We start from the raw sequence: 13,314 nt of genomic DNA on the forward strand, positions 1-13,314 counted from the left end.
GAACTTGAGTGAGATTTAAGTTATGTTCCATGCGATTTTAAGTTTTGATTCAAACTTGAGATCGATTAGTTCAGTTACATTGGGATCGATTAGATTGTCCTGAATGGATAAATAGAATCGTTTGCTTACAACTATAAAGTTGAAGCATCAACTCTTCAAGATGACTCTAAGTCGGTGAAAGGATTAAGAAATATTTATCAAATATGTAGGAGTCATATGCCTTTGCCTTTAGATTCACTTCTTCTCCTTTGTTGGGTGGCCGGAGATGAAGAAGATGCAAGTATCCCATATGAAAAATGAGATATTTGGTATATTGATGAAATGACCAAACGTAATAAGAATTCTTGATTTATCGGATGTAAAGACACTGACAATATATGGTCTTGATTTTGTGTCGTGGCAGTTCCAAAAAAAAAAGTGTAAAATGACTTATTGATTTAGGATCAATAAGAACAACCAAATTCACTTCTATTGTATATTAGTTCATAGTGTTTTCGAATATGTCTACAGTGATTTTGATTTTGATTTTGATACCCCACCAGAAAAACTACAAGTCTATTAAAAAAATATATATCGTAATGGAGGTAAAATACCCAAAACCCAAAAGAAACCCTCTCATATACCAAAATAAAAAAAAAAGTCTCAATTATGTATCCTTATGAAATTAGCCTGCTAGTTATAATATTTTTGAATAGACTAATATTTTTGACATCTCTATATATCATTGTAAATTTATTAAAAAATATTATTAATGAGGAATATAAACAACTCTAAATCCATTAGAAACCAACTTATGAACTTTGATTAATTAATGATTTAGGAACAATATTTCATTCCGTATGGATATATATTCACCAAACACAAGACCATATATTCATGAAACAGATTTCTTGGAAAATTAATGACCTGTGATGCCGAATGTCGCCTATATTAATTCATATATTACGACAATGAAATTAGCGTGCATATAGTTTTAGGTGGGTATGAATAACCAGAATCTCGCATCCTTAACAATACTCACTTCAAAAAATTTACTACTACAGATGTAGCAGCTTCGTTCAAATTTATAGTTCCCTAATAACGTCTTGTTGAGTTATTCCAAGGAACATGACAAAAAAAAGAAGAGAAAGGGGGAACACTGATTGAAAATTTTAAGAAGAGTTACCTCTCAAGAAGAGTTCTTCTTGCACAATTGTCAGCATGCTTACAATATGAAGAAACAGACTTCAATACCTGCTGCTTTCTTCCTGTTTAGGCACGTATTAAGATCCTTGGACCTCATACTTTAGCTTCACAATCAGCACAATGGTCGTCGGGTCTTTAGCAACTCAACAATCACAACACTCTCAACATTGTCCTGCTCTATATGCTGAATGACAATTTAGTTATTGATTCAACATACATGCCTTCGTACCAACAACTATTCTTGAAAGGATAAAAATTATTGAAGCATATTCTTTATGAAAAAGAATAATTAATGTAGCATCGTGATGTTTGGCTTCGAGCTCGGCACTAGGCGAAATGGCGCTCCCTATTCAAATCAGCTAACACCAAAAAAATTACATATATATTGGCAGAGGTAGGTAGCCAAGAATTTCTGTACCAATGCCCATTTATCTACCATGTATACCTCCAGGAAAGTGAAATTCCTTTTTCCTCGATGCAAAATGTTTTAACCTTGGATAAGGAGGTTTCAGTGGTATCGAACTTTGTACTATGTATCCGTTCCCTGTTATCAATAATGTCCTCGGTTCCACTAACACTTCATGTCATATGAGTTGCATCTCCGCTAATTGAATTGTCCATAATTCTTTTTCAAATCTAAGTTGTGGTCCGACGAGCATCTTTTACTGCCTCAGGACTGAGATCCATCCCGCATTTTTGCTTTTGCAAACAATACACCTGCTAAGAGGCCTGCAGACGTGGTTTACACAAATCAATTATTAGAGAACATGCATATGCACACACAGGTTGAGGCAGGGTCGTAAAATGAAGACAACCTACCAAAAAGAATGCTCAAGAAATTCTCCATGCTGGTTGGAACTTTGAAGAGAATGATCCCAGCAATCGAAAGAGGAATCTTATTGAGTGATCCTACAAGGCTGACAAAAGCCACACAACTGTCATGATTTGCTCAGAATTTTTGAAAATATGTACAGCTAGCATCGTAATGTTCAATTGTTGACAACCAGCAAAAGAAGTTGCCAATTGTATTCCTTAAAGCCCAAATATAGAATGCCTTGAGCTCAAACTCACTCCTACTTGGAAGCTACAGAATGCTGGATTATAGCCTTGAGGTCAAACTCACCATGTCCACCAACGATGGAACATGTTGAACCTTTATCAATCTGTCATAAAAAAATTAATCTAATTATTTGCCTACTTTTAGGACCTACCAACAAATGCTGCCAACTCCTAGTGTCCTTAAAATACATATGATTTTAACCCCCAGATAGCAAGGTACATTATTTGTCCTTAAAATACATAAACCAGCTACAGATTCAGAATTGGTTAATTCATCCACTAAGTGTCTTTTATTGAAATAACTTTTTACCACCTTACTGATGCCTCAATCTGTGTATATGGTCAACTTGTGAAACTTGTCCTCGATCTTGTACATTGCCTTTTATGCTGAATCAGAGCAAGAGTAGGATAATAGAAGAGCATAAACACTGAAGTTGAGGCTAAAGAAAAAAACTTTAGACTAAATTTCATAAAATCTACAAATCATTTGGAAGAATTAACAGTTTATTTGGCAACTCAAACTCTAGAGAAATAGTGTGCTTCAATGATGTTGATTGTTGATACTGTTTCTCTTCTGATTCATCTAGACGAGCAAAGAAAAAGGGTGAAGGTAATAATATCCTTACAATGGTCAAATGAATGTGAACCTTCGCTGGTTGCGTGTGAGGATAGAATTAACAGAAAAATGAGAAAGTGCAACATATTTTATCTGACAACTAAAGTTTGCTCCACCATACCTATATGTAGTTGCACCCGTCTGATGAAGAAACCACATTGATGTGAAGCTGATAGCAAGGCCCAAAAAACCACTTGAAGTTATCACCAACCAGAACATAGGCATCTTCAAAAGTGGCCTGCCAATTCACTAGGAATTCATAAGATATCACCTCCTTCCCAAAACAACCAAGATAAGAGAACAATATTCTCTTCTGATTAAATTGTCAAAGTGACACCAAGCCAGTTTAGGTACTACAGAGATGAAGTGGATAAGTGCAGAGGAGAAAAAGATAGGTTACCTTCAAAGTTATACATTGAGTTCCAACAAAAAAGGCTTTTCACATTTAATTAGTTTTATGCATTTGTTTCTTGCTTTTAATATATAATAAGGTTCATTTCCTTTTGATTACAAATGTTTTGAAAAACTTGAATGAGTTGACAGAGGCAGCTAGAGTTATTTTAGTTCAAAGTTTGACCAACTTGAGTTCATTTCCTGTGAAATATTTTTAATTAGCCAGTCCCAAATAGTTAGGATCTTACGGCTTTGTTGTTGTTATTGTTGTAATTAAGTGTTAAAAAACTCTTTGGTCTTACATATTTCAAAGGTAAATTGATTTAAATTTTAACACCAATATCAGTTTTATTTTAAAGCTCTTGCATATATTGTAAAATTTTCATCAAGTACATATATTTGCAGATCTTTTGTTTTCCTTACCAAATTGTTATACCTCACTGCTGAAGTAGAGTACGTCTTTGAATTTTCTTCTGTTAATATTGATTAATTGGTCTCTGAATTATAAACATATCAAATTTATAACATAATAAACATGCATTTCAGTTCTAACGACATGGGTCATGCCAACCAATCACCAGAAAGAACATAGAGAAAAGAAAGAACATAGAGAAATACATAAAAGGACCACCTGGTTTGATTTCCTGAAAACTGACCTGTAATGGGACTAAGGGCATGTCAGTAGGTTGTGTCCGGTTATCTCAGGCATCAGATGCCTCTGTTGCTTGAGGCAGTTGTGGTCTTTACTATGGTTGCAGTTAAACTCATGGTAAAATTGCAAATTGCAATTCGGTAGAAAGGGTGTCAAACGGGAAAGGGCAAGGTTAAAAGGAATAACAACATCACCCCCTTTTCTAATTAAAAAAAAGGAGTATTGTTAATCAAATGCAATTAATTTGACAATATGTATAATCTAGAACTCCCATTGCATCTGTAATTCCCTTATCAGAACAGTAAACTTTGGCCAAAACAATGTGTTTCAGCGGAAACACAATTACTGCTAACCACCATGGTAAGTAGACTTTTCAATTCAATCTAACTCTGTCATTCGTAATGGTTTATTTGTTTTGTAATGGCTTAAGTAACACAGCATAGAATTAAAATAAACTTATTTTGAGAAATAAAAGTGGAAGAAGCATATATGAAGTATAACTGATGAAAATGATGTAAAAATTATAATAATCAACTTGAATTATTCACTCACGTTTTATAGAGATAGTCCACCTCATTGAAAGCAAATATAAGCAAAAGTCCCAAAGGCAGAGAAAGAGTGTTATTGAGCAAAACCATCGAAAATTCATTCAAGTTTCCAGATTTAGTGACTTGCTTTGCAGTATCCATGACTCGTCGTAGTGTTAACTGTGATATATAAAACTGCATTTGTCAGTCATTCATATCGAGGAACATAAAATAAACTTGGTGTTATAAAAGAGACTAATGTCATGCTGTTATGAAATTAACTATGATATATATGTAGCATTTCCATCTTGTCAACTATTAGAGATCACAAAAATAGCCAGCAAAAAAAAATCAATTACAGATCCACTTCAAAGACTGCAGAATATGCACCTTTTATAGTAGGGCCAAAATGGTATATAGGTCAGCAGCTGTAACAAGCTGACTCCAATGTGGTCAAACAAAATGTATCAAGTAACCAGAAAATAGGTATCCAATAATATATGTGAGGCGTGACCGACTAGTATACCTTGCAAATGTAGTGTATCGAGCAGATGGGCTGGTTTGAGTTTTGACCAGCCCTCGGTACGTATTGCTCATTTCAGACCATTTTGAACAATACAATAGTCTTTGGTCAAGAGAACCCAAAAACTATCTCAAATTCCCTCCTGAGCTTGATAGGATGATGCTCCATGCTGATGCCAAAGATGGAGACTTTTAAGGATAAGCTGAATTGTAATCTATATATGTCCTTGCATTTACTGGAGTAATCCTGGCTGTGGGAACTTATGCAATATATAGTTTCCTGAGTCTTGTTGTCAGTCACCTCTACCCTCGAGGCTGTGATAACAACTGACTATATGGTGTAACGTTATCTTTCGAATAATGAGATCTTACCTTTTGCAAAATACATGAATGCAAAATGAGCCCAAGGCATTCATCTCAACATCTTATTGCAGCGACACTAACATAGAATTAAAGTGGAAGGGAAAAAGAAGAAATATAAGAGGAGGAACTCCTGGCACTAAAAGTCTATTTGGTTATACAAATGTTGAAAATCTTCTTCAAACAAAATCATGTTTTTATGAATAAGATAGAAAAGTTATATAGCATATGATGTGACTTCTTCATTTTTGACAAAACCAGAAAATACGGATATTTCATATATGTTGAGAGAATAAGGCACATAAGCAACTGACCGAATATGATGCTGTCAGAAAACAATTTATGATCTGCCATGCATAGCCAGTTGCATGAAAGGAGAGATCAGTTGCCCCTCCAGAAATCGCAGAAATTATCTGCAAAACAAGAGAATGTTAAAAATCCAAAAACTAAATGTTAAAGTTCAAAATCCTTCACAACTAAAAAATATCTCAAGAGCCTTTAATTGTTCCTAAAGATCAATGTGGACTTTCTCAGAGCACGAAGCAGTGTGATCTATTTAGACATGAACGTGATGAAAATTAGCTAAACTATTGAGTACTAAGTAGTAAAAGAAAAGTACTAATTTGCGTCTAACAATTGTTTGAAATAAAGATATTTCAGAGTCCAAAGAGCAATGCACGAAGAGAAACAGCTTCTTCATTCCAAATTTCTTTTTGAAATAATTTCTAAAGAACACTTAGCTTATGCAGATGTATGCACCATCAGTTGATGCTACCAAAACAAGGAACAACAACAGATTTACTGTATTTTTTCTTGAAGTAAATGTTGAAAATTTGTAAACATGACAGGAGTGTACCATTAGGAACAGGGCTGTCCACACTTTTTTGTCGTGATGTTTCATGAAAAGATATGTTTCCCCCAGAGCAGTAATGACATTAGTGACATTCTTAAGAACTGTTACCATGGCAACATTGATGTATTTTAAGCTGCAAATGGAAAGCATTCATTGAGCAACTTTCGAGAAAGAATTTGATGACACAAGAATGTAGTATTCCATATAGTCAGTCATATGTGATACAATTGTGGTTTATAACTTATGCAAGTAGGGAAATAAAGCACTCCAAAAGTATTATAATGCCATATGCAAGACTGATGAATTACATATAAATTAAGAAATGTATAAATTAGACTAACAAAAACAAGGACTAAATGAGAGTACTTCAAACTGACAAAGGCATATAACAGAATTGGCATATTTAAACATACTAAATAACGAACAAATGGAGAAACCAAGAAGCACAGAGTATATGATTTTTGACTTTATTGAGTCATTGACACCTTGAAAATCCATATTATCATCAGTTGTCTGAAAAGTCCAAAACTAATTGTTTGATTGAACCCTAATTTGCTTTCAATCTCAAGAGTATATAGCTGCAAGATCTATTGGCATGAAAAAAAGCTGTTTGATGATAAATATTATGACAAGAAACAAAGACACGAAACAAGATTTCTTAGAAGTGAGGAGGCCTCTGTATATTCTGCTCTAAAATGGCTCGGTAGCATAACAAAAAACTCATTGGCATAATTCCACTGGCTGCTAGCAAACAGATCTCACTGATCCATCTATCCAAAAAGAATATAGCTGTTACCTAAAGCTTCTCTGCCTCATATCACAGCCTTGATATTAGAAAAATATTTTGTGAAGTAAGAGCTTCCTGTAGCTCTAAAGACATGAAATCTATAAGCAGATTAGCATTCTTAAATTTGTTCTCTCACAGTCTATACTTATTAAATCATGTTTCAACTTTAAACAAAGAGAATGCTTTGGTGGTTCATTTTCCTCCACTTCAGTACAAAGTGCAAGTAGTTCAAGCAAACGCGACATGAAGTACCTATCCAAATAAAAGTAGAAAATGCCCTAAAATTACAAGCAGATTGCAAAAATTTGGACGTAAATTTGAATTGATTGGCATTTCTCACTAAGACTAGTCATATCATTTTCATTCTAATTTAATAGTTGAGCCCATTAATTTAAATGTAAAATTCAAGACATAAGTAAATCTTGGAATTATCCAAAAGGATAAGAGTAAAGAAATCTGTGTTCTAGAAACTTGTTATACCTAAACATGCTTGTGATAAGCATCCCAACAAATATAACATTCACCGGCAACCAGACTCTGATTAGTTTCCATGTGAGAGGTTCTGTTGATATTACACCTGATGAACTCAAAATGGAAACTACAATTACTGAAACAAGATTCTGCAAACAAAAAAAGGCATCAAATTGTTAGTCATTCTAGACCATTAATGTTGGGATAATGTATTACATTATAGTTCATTAGGTGTGATTTAGAAGAACAAAATAGAATACAGATTGCCACTCACCTGGTAAAGCATTAACGATATTCCAGCACTAAAATCATAGCCTGACAGCACAAACTTGTTTACAAGTATCATGCTGCATGATGATATGCAGTATGCAAGACCAGAAAGAAGAGCTTGATTACGTAGCTTTATAGGTTTGTAGCCACGTAAAATATTATCCCTATCTTTCTCAACTTTACCATCTTCCAAGTCTATCTCAACATCACGAAAAGATTTTAATCCAGCCATCGACCTATATATATAAAAGTAGGCATTGCAAAAAGCCAATACACATAATTTAACAGATTAATAGATAGATGGATAGGATCAAAGAAAGAGACGGCTATAATGTAATACATGCTTAATGAAATGAGAGAAGCAAAAAACACCAAGCTTTGTTCAATTACTTTCCAGATTATACAAAAAACATACACATAGGTGGTATCCACGAGCTCTAAATGCAACCACGAAATTAGATGTACACTTTATATGTAGCATGATGTACAACTTAAGTCTCTTGCACCTTGAGTTAACCCTTTAATCAATCTTATGATAATCGAGCGACGGATAGTATTTTTATATTAATATTATCTGACATAAACAATATAATTCCCACATTGCACAATAACATGAAAATAAAAGGCAATAACATGCTTAATGAATAGTGTATGTCTTCCATTTGCAAAAGACAAAATGTAAGCTTAGAAGGTAATAAGTATGTACAGTATTTGGTGCTTAAGATTACTCTAATATTGAGTGAAGCAGCAATGTAAAAATTAGTGTGGAGAAAAACCTGAATATAAGACAGAGGGGAAAAAGTCAGAATGTACGTATGGGGAAACAGTCTAAAGTCAGAATTCATTGCTTAACTGATATCTAGCTATCAGCCTATCAGTACATATGTTGAAAATTATTCAAAGTATTCTCATCAACAATAACAGTGTAAAATAGATCTTTTTTGTCTAAAACAAAAAAACCGCTCGACCTCGTAGAGATAGTCCTTCTCATATAAAATAGACAAGCCACATGAGTAATAACAAGGTGGACACGAAACATAAATCCACTTGTAAGATTGAGACTTAATCAATCAAAATACTAGGATAAAAAAGGACAGGGTACTAGAAGAAATATAAATGTTGACTTATGTTACTTCTTACCAGTCAATTTGTGTTTTTATTACTTTGTAATATTTTGTTCAGCTATATTTAAAGGTCAAAAAGTATAATTATCAATCAACTACAAAGTTGTAAAGATCAGACCAGGCAGTTGTAAGGTTTAACAGATGAAATACAATGGAAACCTAATCTCCTGTTTTACAGGAATTCAGCACTTCAAGTTGCAAATACTTATTTGTAGGTTAAGATATCTGAAAGATGGAGCATACTTAAAAGAGATGTCAAGGAAAAAAAGGAACTGGTAATTAACACGAAAGACACTGGGATGTGGATGACAAGAAACAAATTATGAGAAGTGATAAGGCTTGCCTGCTGATATCTCTTCTTCCACTGACTAATGGACTTGTTACGGGAACTACACCGCCATTCTGTTCATGGCTAATCAGCAGAGATCTTTCTCCATTTAGAACCAACCCACTTGTATCTTGAGATCCAAGTCTTCCGAGAACTCCATCAGGAGAGTTTCGAGGATTACTGAAAGGAACAACTCTGGAATTATAACAATAAGGATTAGAACAAAAGATAAATTGTATAGTTCATTCACTAAAGCAAGAAGGGCACAGAAAAGACATAGTACATGTTTGAGACATAGACAATATGTAACAATTCGTAAAATAATTTTCCTAAAGACGAAGATCTAGAATAAAATCTCTTGCAAACAAAAAATTCAACATTTACTTAAAGTCACAGTTTATGTTCCCACCTTAAGTAGGAACTGAATTTGGCTAAGTAGGAATTGGATTGAGAAAGCTATTTAGTTACTAAGTTTCAAGTTTAGAAAGCTCTATATGTTTTTGGAAAAGATTGTGATATTATAACTTTCCTAAAAATGTGAAAGTCTTCCCCAATAAGTTTGCTTAGCTTAGCTAGATCATTTAAGAAATTTACAGATAAAAGAAAATTACTGTTCAGGCTAGAATCTCATATATCATTTCACAGAATTAAAAAAAAAAGATTTGATTTGGTTAGTAGCCTTCTCTACCTTCAGCCCCTCTTCTCTATTTTATTTTCACCTGTAATTCTTCAATAATTCTATCTGCTTCTTGTTATAGATAAAAAAATGCTGTGTCTCCTTGATTTTAACCATTGCTTATTGTGATACTATGATTATAGAGATTTTCCTTCTCATCTCAGCATCTAAAGGTTACAATGTTTTCCCTGTTATTCTTGTTGGTTCATCTTTTTTTGAATATAAGTAAATTATTAAGCTCTGAATTTTTCAAAACTAAGAGTTAATAGCATATTCCAACTTGAGCTGATTGCTGACAAGGACCAGTCAACCAGCTTCTACAGTCTGTTTCGAGGTGTTTCAAACAAGCTGATCCCGCAATCAAATTCAATTGATCTAGCCAATTCAAGCTGGATGCAAATAATAAATATTCTAGTTGAACTAACTTATATTAAACTTGGAAATAATGTATATTCTAGTTGAACTAATTTATCCATTTGTCCTTGGCTCGAATAAGTTATTGCACTCAACTCTAAGGTTCTGTAAGAAACAAGACATTTACTTTTTATGTACTGTTGCAGTATTACTGTGTTGTGATTAATAACCTTATATTAACAAGGGCAACAAGCTAGAATTTAGCCTTAATCAATGCCCAAGAACTCAATAAAACAGTACTGGTTTTTATGTAAAGCAAATAAGCCCGGACTACTAAACCTTTATTAGATCCCAGCAATAAGCAACGAGTTAGCTTGGATTCTTTAATCATGCATAAAATGATTTAACAGCCACATTGTATCAATCAAGATAGAATGATTGCATCAATCAGGTATTAAGCTTAGTGCATAATAAAATAGCCACATCTACTAGTGTTATAGGTTTCAGCTTCTCCCATAGAGACTTGGTCAAACTAGGCCATTCCAACCAAGTTCTGCCGTTTTAATCAATTTCAACTATTTCCCATCACATAGATTCAGCTGGCTCTGGTTGACCTAATAAGTGAGCTGATTGCTGACAAAGACAAGTTGTACAGTCCATTTCGAAGTGTTTCAAGCAAGCTGATCCCACAATCAAATCCAACTGATCTAGCCAATTCAAGCTGGCTGCAAATAATAAATATTCTAGTTGAACTAACTTCTATTAAACTTGTATCCCATCTCAATGATGTGAATATTTTACTTGGTTTAACTAATATAGGGCATGTGCTTTCCATGTATGAAGAAAATTTGGTTTAACTATTATAAAATGTGCTTTGAATTAGTTCAAGAAGTGAAGAACGACAGAGAAGTAATCTAGCAGCCAGTCAGATCACATATGTATATCTATAGTCATATACAAATGGGTGGACAATATTACTGCATTAATGTTAGTACATATGCCTAAAAGGGCTGTCTTGTCTTCCTGTTTTCAATGATGAGAAATCCTCCCTTGAAGTAAAACTTGCTATTTTCCACTTCAACAAAATTCCTCCCATTCAAGAAATTTTAAGAGTTACCACACTGACATAAACCTCAGTTGTAACTAAAGAGATAGTAATACCTATCTGCACTGTCAGTGTTATGGAATGTTCCTCCATTGTCTAAACATTGCCTTGACCATTTATTTGGTAATAACTATGACAAAATTGACATTCAGTTGATAGCTCATCATAAAGTTATCTAAATATCTTTCATGGAGTACTCTTGGGATTGTGTTCTGTTCCACAATCAAACATCTCACTCTAAAACTAATCGGAGGTTTCATATCATAGTAAGAAATCACTACACTCCCAGAGGAGAAAGAATCATTTGAATTTGATCTGAGGTGTAATTGATTTGTACACTTCTGAGGACTGGATGCAATATAATTAAGTTCTACAACTTAATATCACAGTGAAAATTAAGAGCACGTGAAAATAGCCCAAGAGGATTTGTCATAACACTAAAATTCATTCCATTCAGCTTAAGATGTGTCCTGTAGCTTCCCACCAAATAATTCATAAACTTAAGCTCGTTGACCAGAAACTAGGCATGAATTAATGGTTTTATATGATCCAGATGATTATATAAAACCATAGATCGTTCATAAAACCATGTGAAACTAGGCATGAATGAATTCCTAAACTTAAGCTCATTGACGAGAAACTAGGCATGAATTAATGGTTTTATATGATCCAGATGATTATTAAAAGAGATGTCTCATCAGCATGCCAAGTTGCGCCAAATGAGCGAGAAAACTGCCAAAACATAAGCAGTTCTTCAAGACTCTCTGACTTAGACAAAGATTCAGTGATAGCATTATCCTCTATATATTAGACAGCCCACTAAGGTGAAATCCAGATTCAGTGAACTACATCAACAAATTAGACTGGTAAAAGAATGAAAAATGTCTCATTATGAGTAATTACAAAACAAAACTTTCCATGCTAAAAAACAACACCAACCAAGTCCAAGATTAAAAGCACGACACATGTTACCACTTACAATGATCAAAATCAAGAATACTGCACTGGTTAAAGAAAAGGAAAGAGAAGCTAATGCTAGTCGAGGTTGTCATACATGCTATATTTTGATTAAATAAAAAATTAATTCTCCAGCCATTACAATTTCTAGAAGAACCGAAAGAATGCAATTACTACATTTCGGAAATAAGCCAGACACAGATGAGACGCACATCAAAACCTCTTAAACACCAAAAATGATCTTTTCACCGTTTGGTGGTTCAGCAATGCGCGTGCATAGCTGATAACAAGAAGCAAACCTTGCACACCGCTTGCCATCCCCAACAAAGAAAGAAGTAAAAACTTTCCTTTATGGATGAAACCCCATCATGGCTAATTTTAAACCATTAAAATCAACTCAAAATAAAACAACAATGAAAATGAAAAGAACAAGCAAATCCCCTGTCATCGGGCTCTTACAGAACCCGGAACAAAAACTCGACTTTCTCAGCGAGATGTCGGAGCAAATGCTTACCTGGAACCCATCAGCTGCGGAGAACGATCGGAAGAAGTGCAAATCCGCCTTCGATTCGACGACTAAAGAAGCACCCCTCCCCTTCGAAAGGGTAGAACGCAAGAGGGATGAGAGAGAGAGAGAGAGGAGCGAATCCCCACTTCGAAGAAAGAGCTCGAAAGGTTGACAAGACTCTTGGCTTCGAAGGCGAGCATTTAAAAGGGTCTTAACCTATTGAAAAGGAACTTCCTTTAACACATAATAAATTGACAGCGAAACTAAATTACCCATTATTTGATAAAAAAACTGGGACCCATGCAGATCCGGATAATTTGTCGAACAAAAAGGCTGGTACGAAATCGGGTAAGCGTGTATGGGATGAAAAGTGTTCGGATAGCTGCTGGATTGTTAGGTAGCGGTCCATTATATCGGATCCCGTAGAAATTCCGGTTCGGAATGGTCAAATAACGGGACAGGATTCTGGCACTCATGGCGTGTTCGCCTGCCGCGTTGACTTGATTTCGAGCGGCAAGATTTGGTTTTCTTTTTTATTATTTTTTATTGAGATCGTTAAAAAGAAGT

At 34.4% G+C, this 13,314-nt stretch overlaps 1 protein-coding gene across 2 annotated transcripts; it reads right to left on the reverse strand.

The window, feature by feature from the left end:
• Nucleotides 1–1,338: 1,338 nt before the first annotated feature.
• LOC103995516 (GDP-mannose transporter GONST1) lies at nucleotides 1,339–12,917 on the reverse strand. Of its 2 annotated transcripts, none has more exons than XM_009416113.3 (10): nucleotides 12,754–12,917; nucleotides 9,163–9,342; nucleotides 7,700–7,931; nucleotides 7,435–7,574; nucleotides 6,171–6,300; nucleotides 5,629–5,727; nucleotides 4,458–4,612; nucleotides 2,982–3,098; nucleotides 2,005–2,102; nucleotides 1,339–1,914 (listed from the first exon to the last, which is right to left on the reverse strand). In XM_009416113.3, the coding sequence occupies exons 1-10, from the start codon at nucleotides 12,762–12,764 to the stop codon at nucleotides 1,856–1,858; spliced, it is 1,221 nt and encodes a 406-aa protein (XP_009414388.1). In that variant the 5' UTR covers nucleotides 12,765–12,917; the 3' UTR covers nucleotides 1,339–1,855. The 2 variants fall into 2 exon arrangements, with proteins under 2 accessions (XP_009414388.1, XP_009414389.1); XM_009416114.3 differs by having other exon boundaries at nucleotides 9,163–9,327; nucleotides 12,754–12,911.
• Nucleotides 12,918–13,314: the final 397 nt, after the last annotated feature.

The sequence above is a fragment of the Musa acuminata genome, chromosome BXJ3-8 (assembly GCF_036884655.1).
Source record: "Musa acuminata AAA Group cultivar baxijiao chromosome BXJ3-8, Cavendish_Baxijiao_AAA, whole genome shotgun sequence".
In the NCBI taxonomy this organism is placed as follows: Eukaryota; Viridiplantae; Streptophyta; class Magnoliopsida; order Zingiberales; family Musaceae; genus Musa; species Musa acuminata.

Excerpts from the sequence above, each read along its gene's own strand:
- LOC103995516 (XM_009416113.3), bottom strand. Across the intron at positions 7,932-9,162 it reads GGAAGAAGAGATATCAGCAG|GTCGATGGCTGGATTAAAAT; the intron begins GCAAGCCTTATC and ends TTATATATATAG. Across the intron at positions 3,099-4,457 it reads GTGGACTATCTCTATAAAAC|GCCACTTTTGAAGATGCCTA; the intron begins GTGAGTGAATAA and ends GTGAATTGGCAG.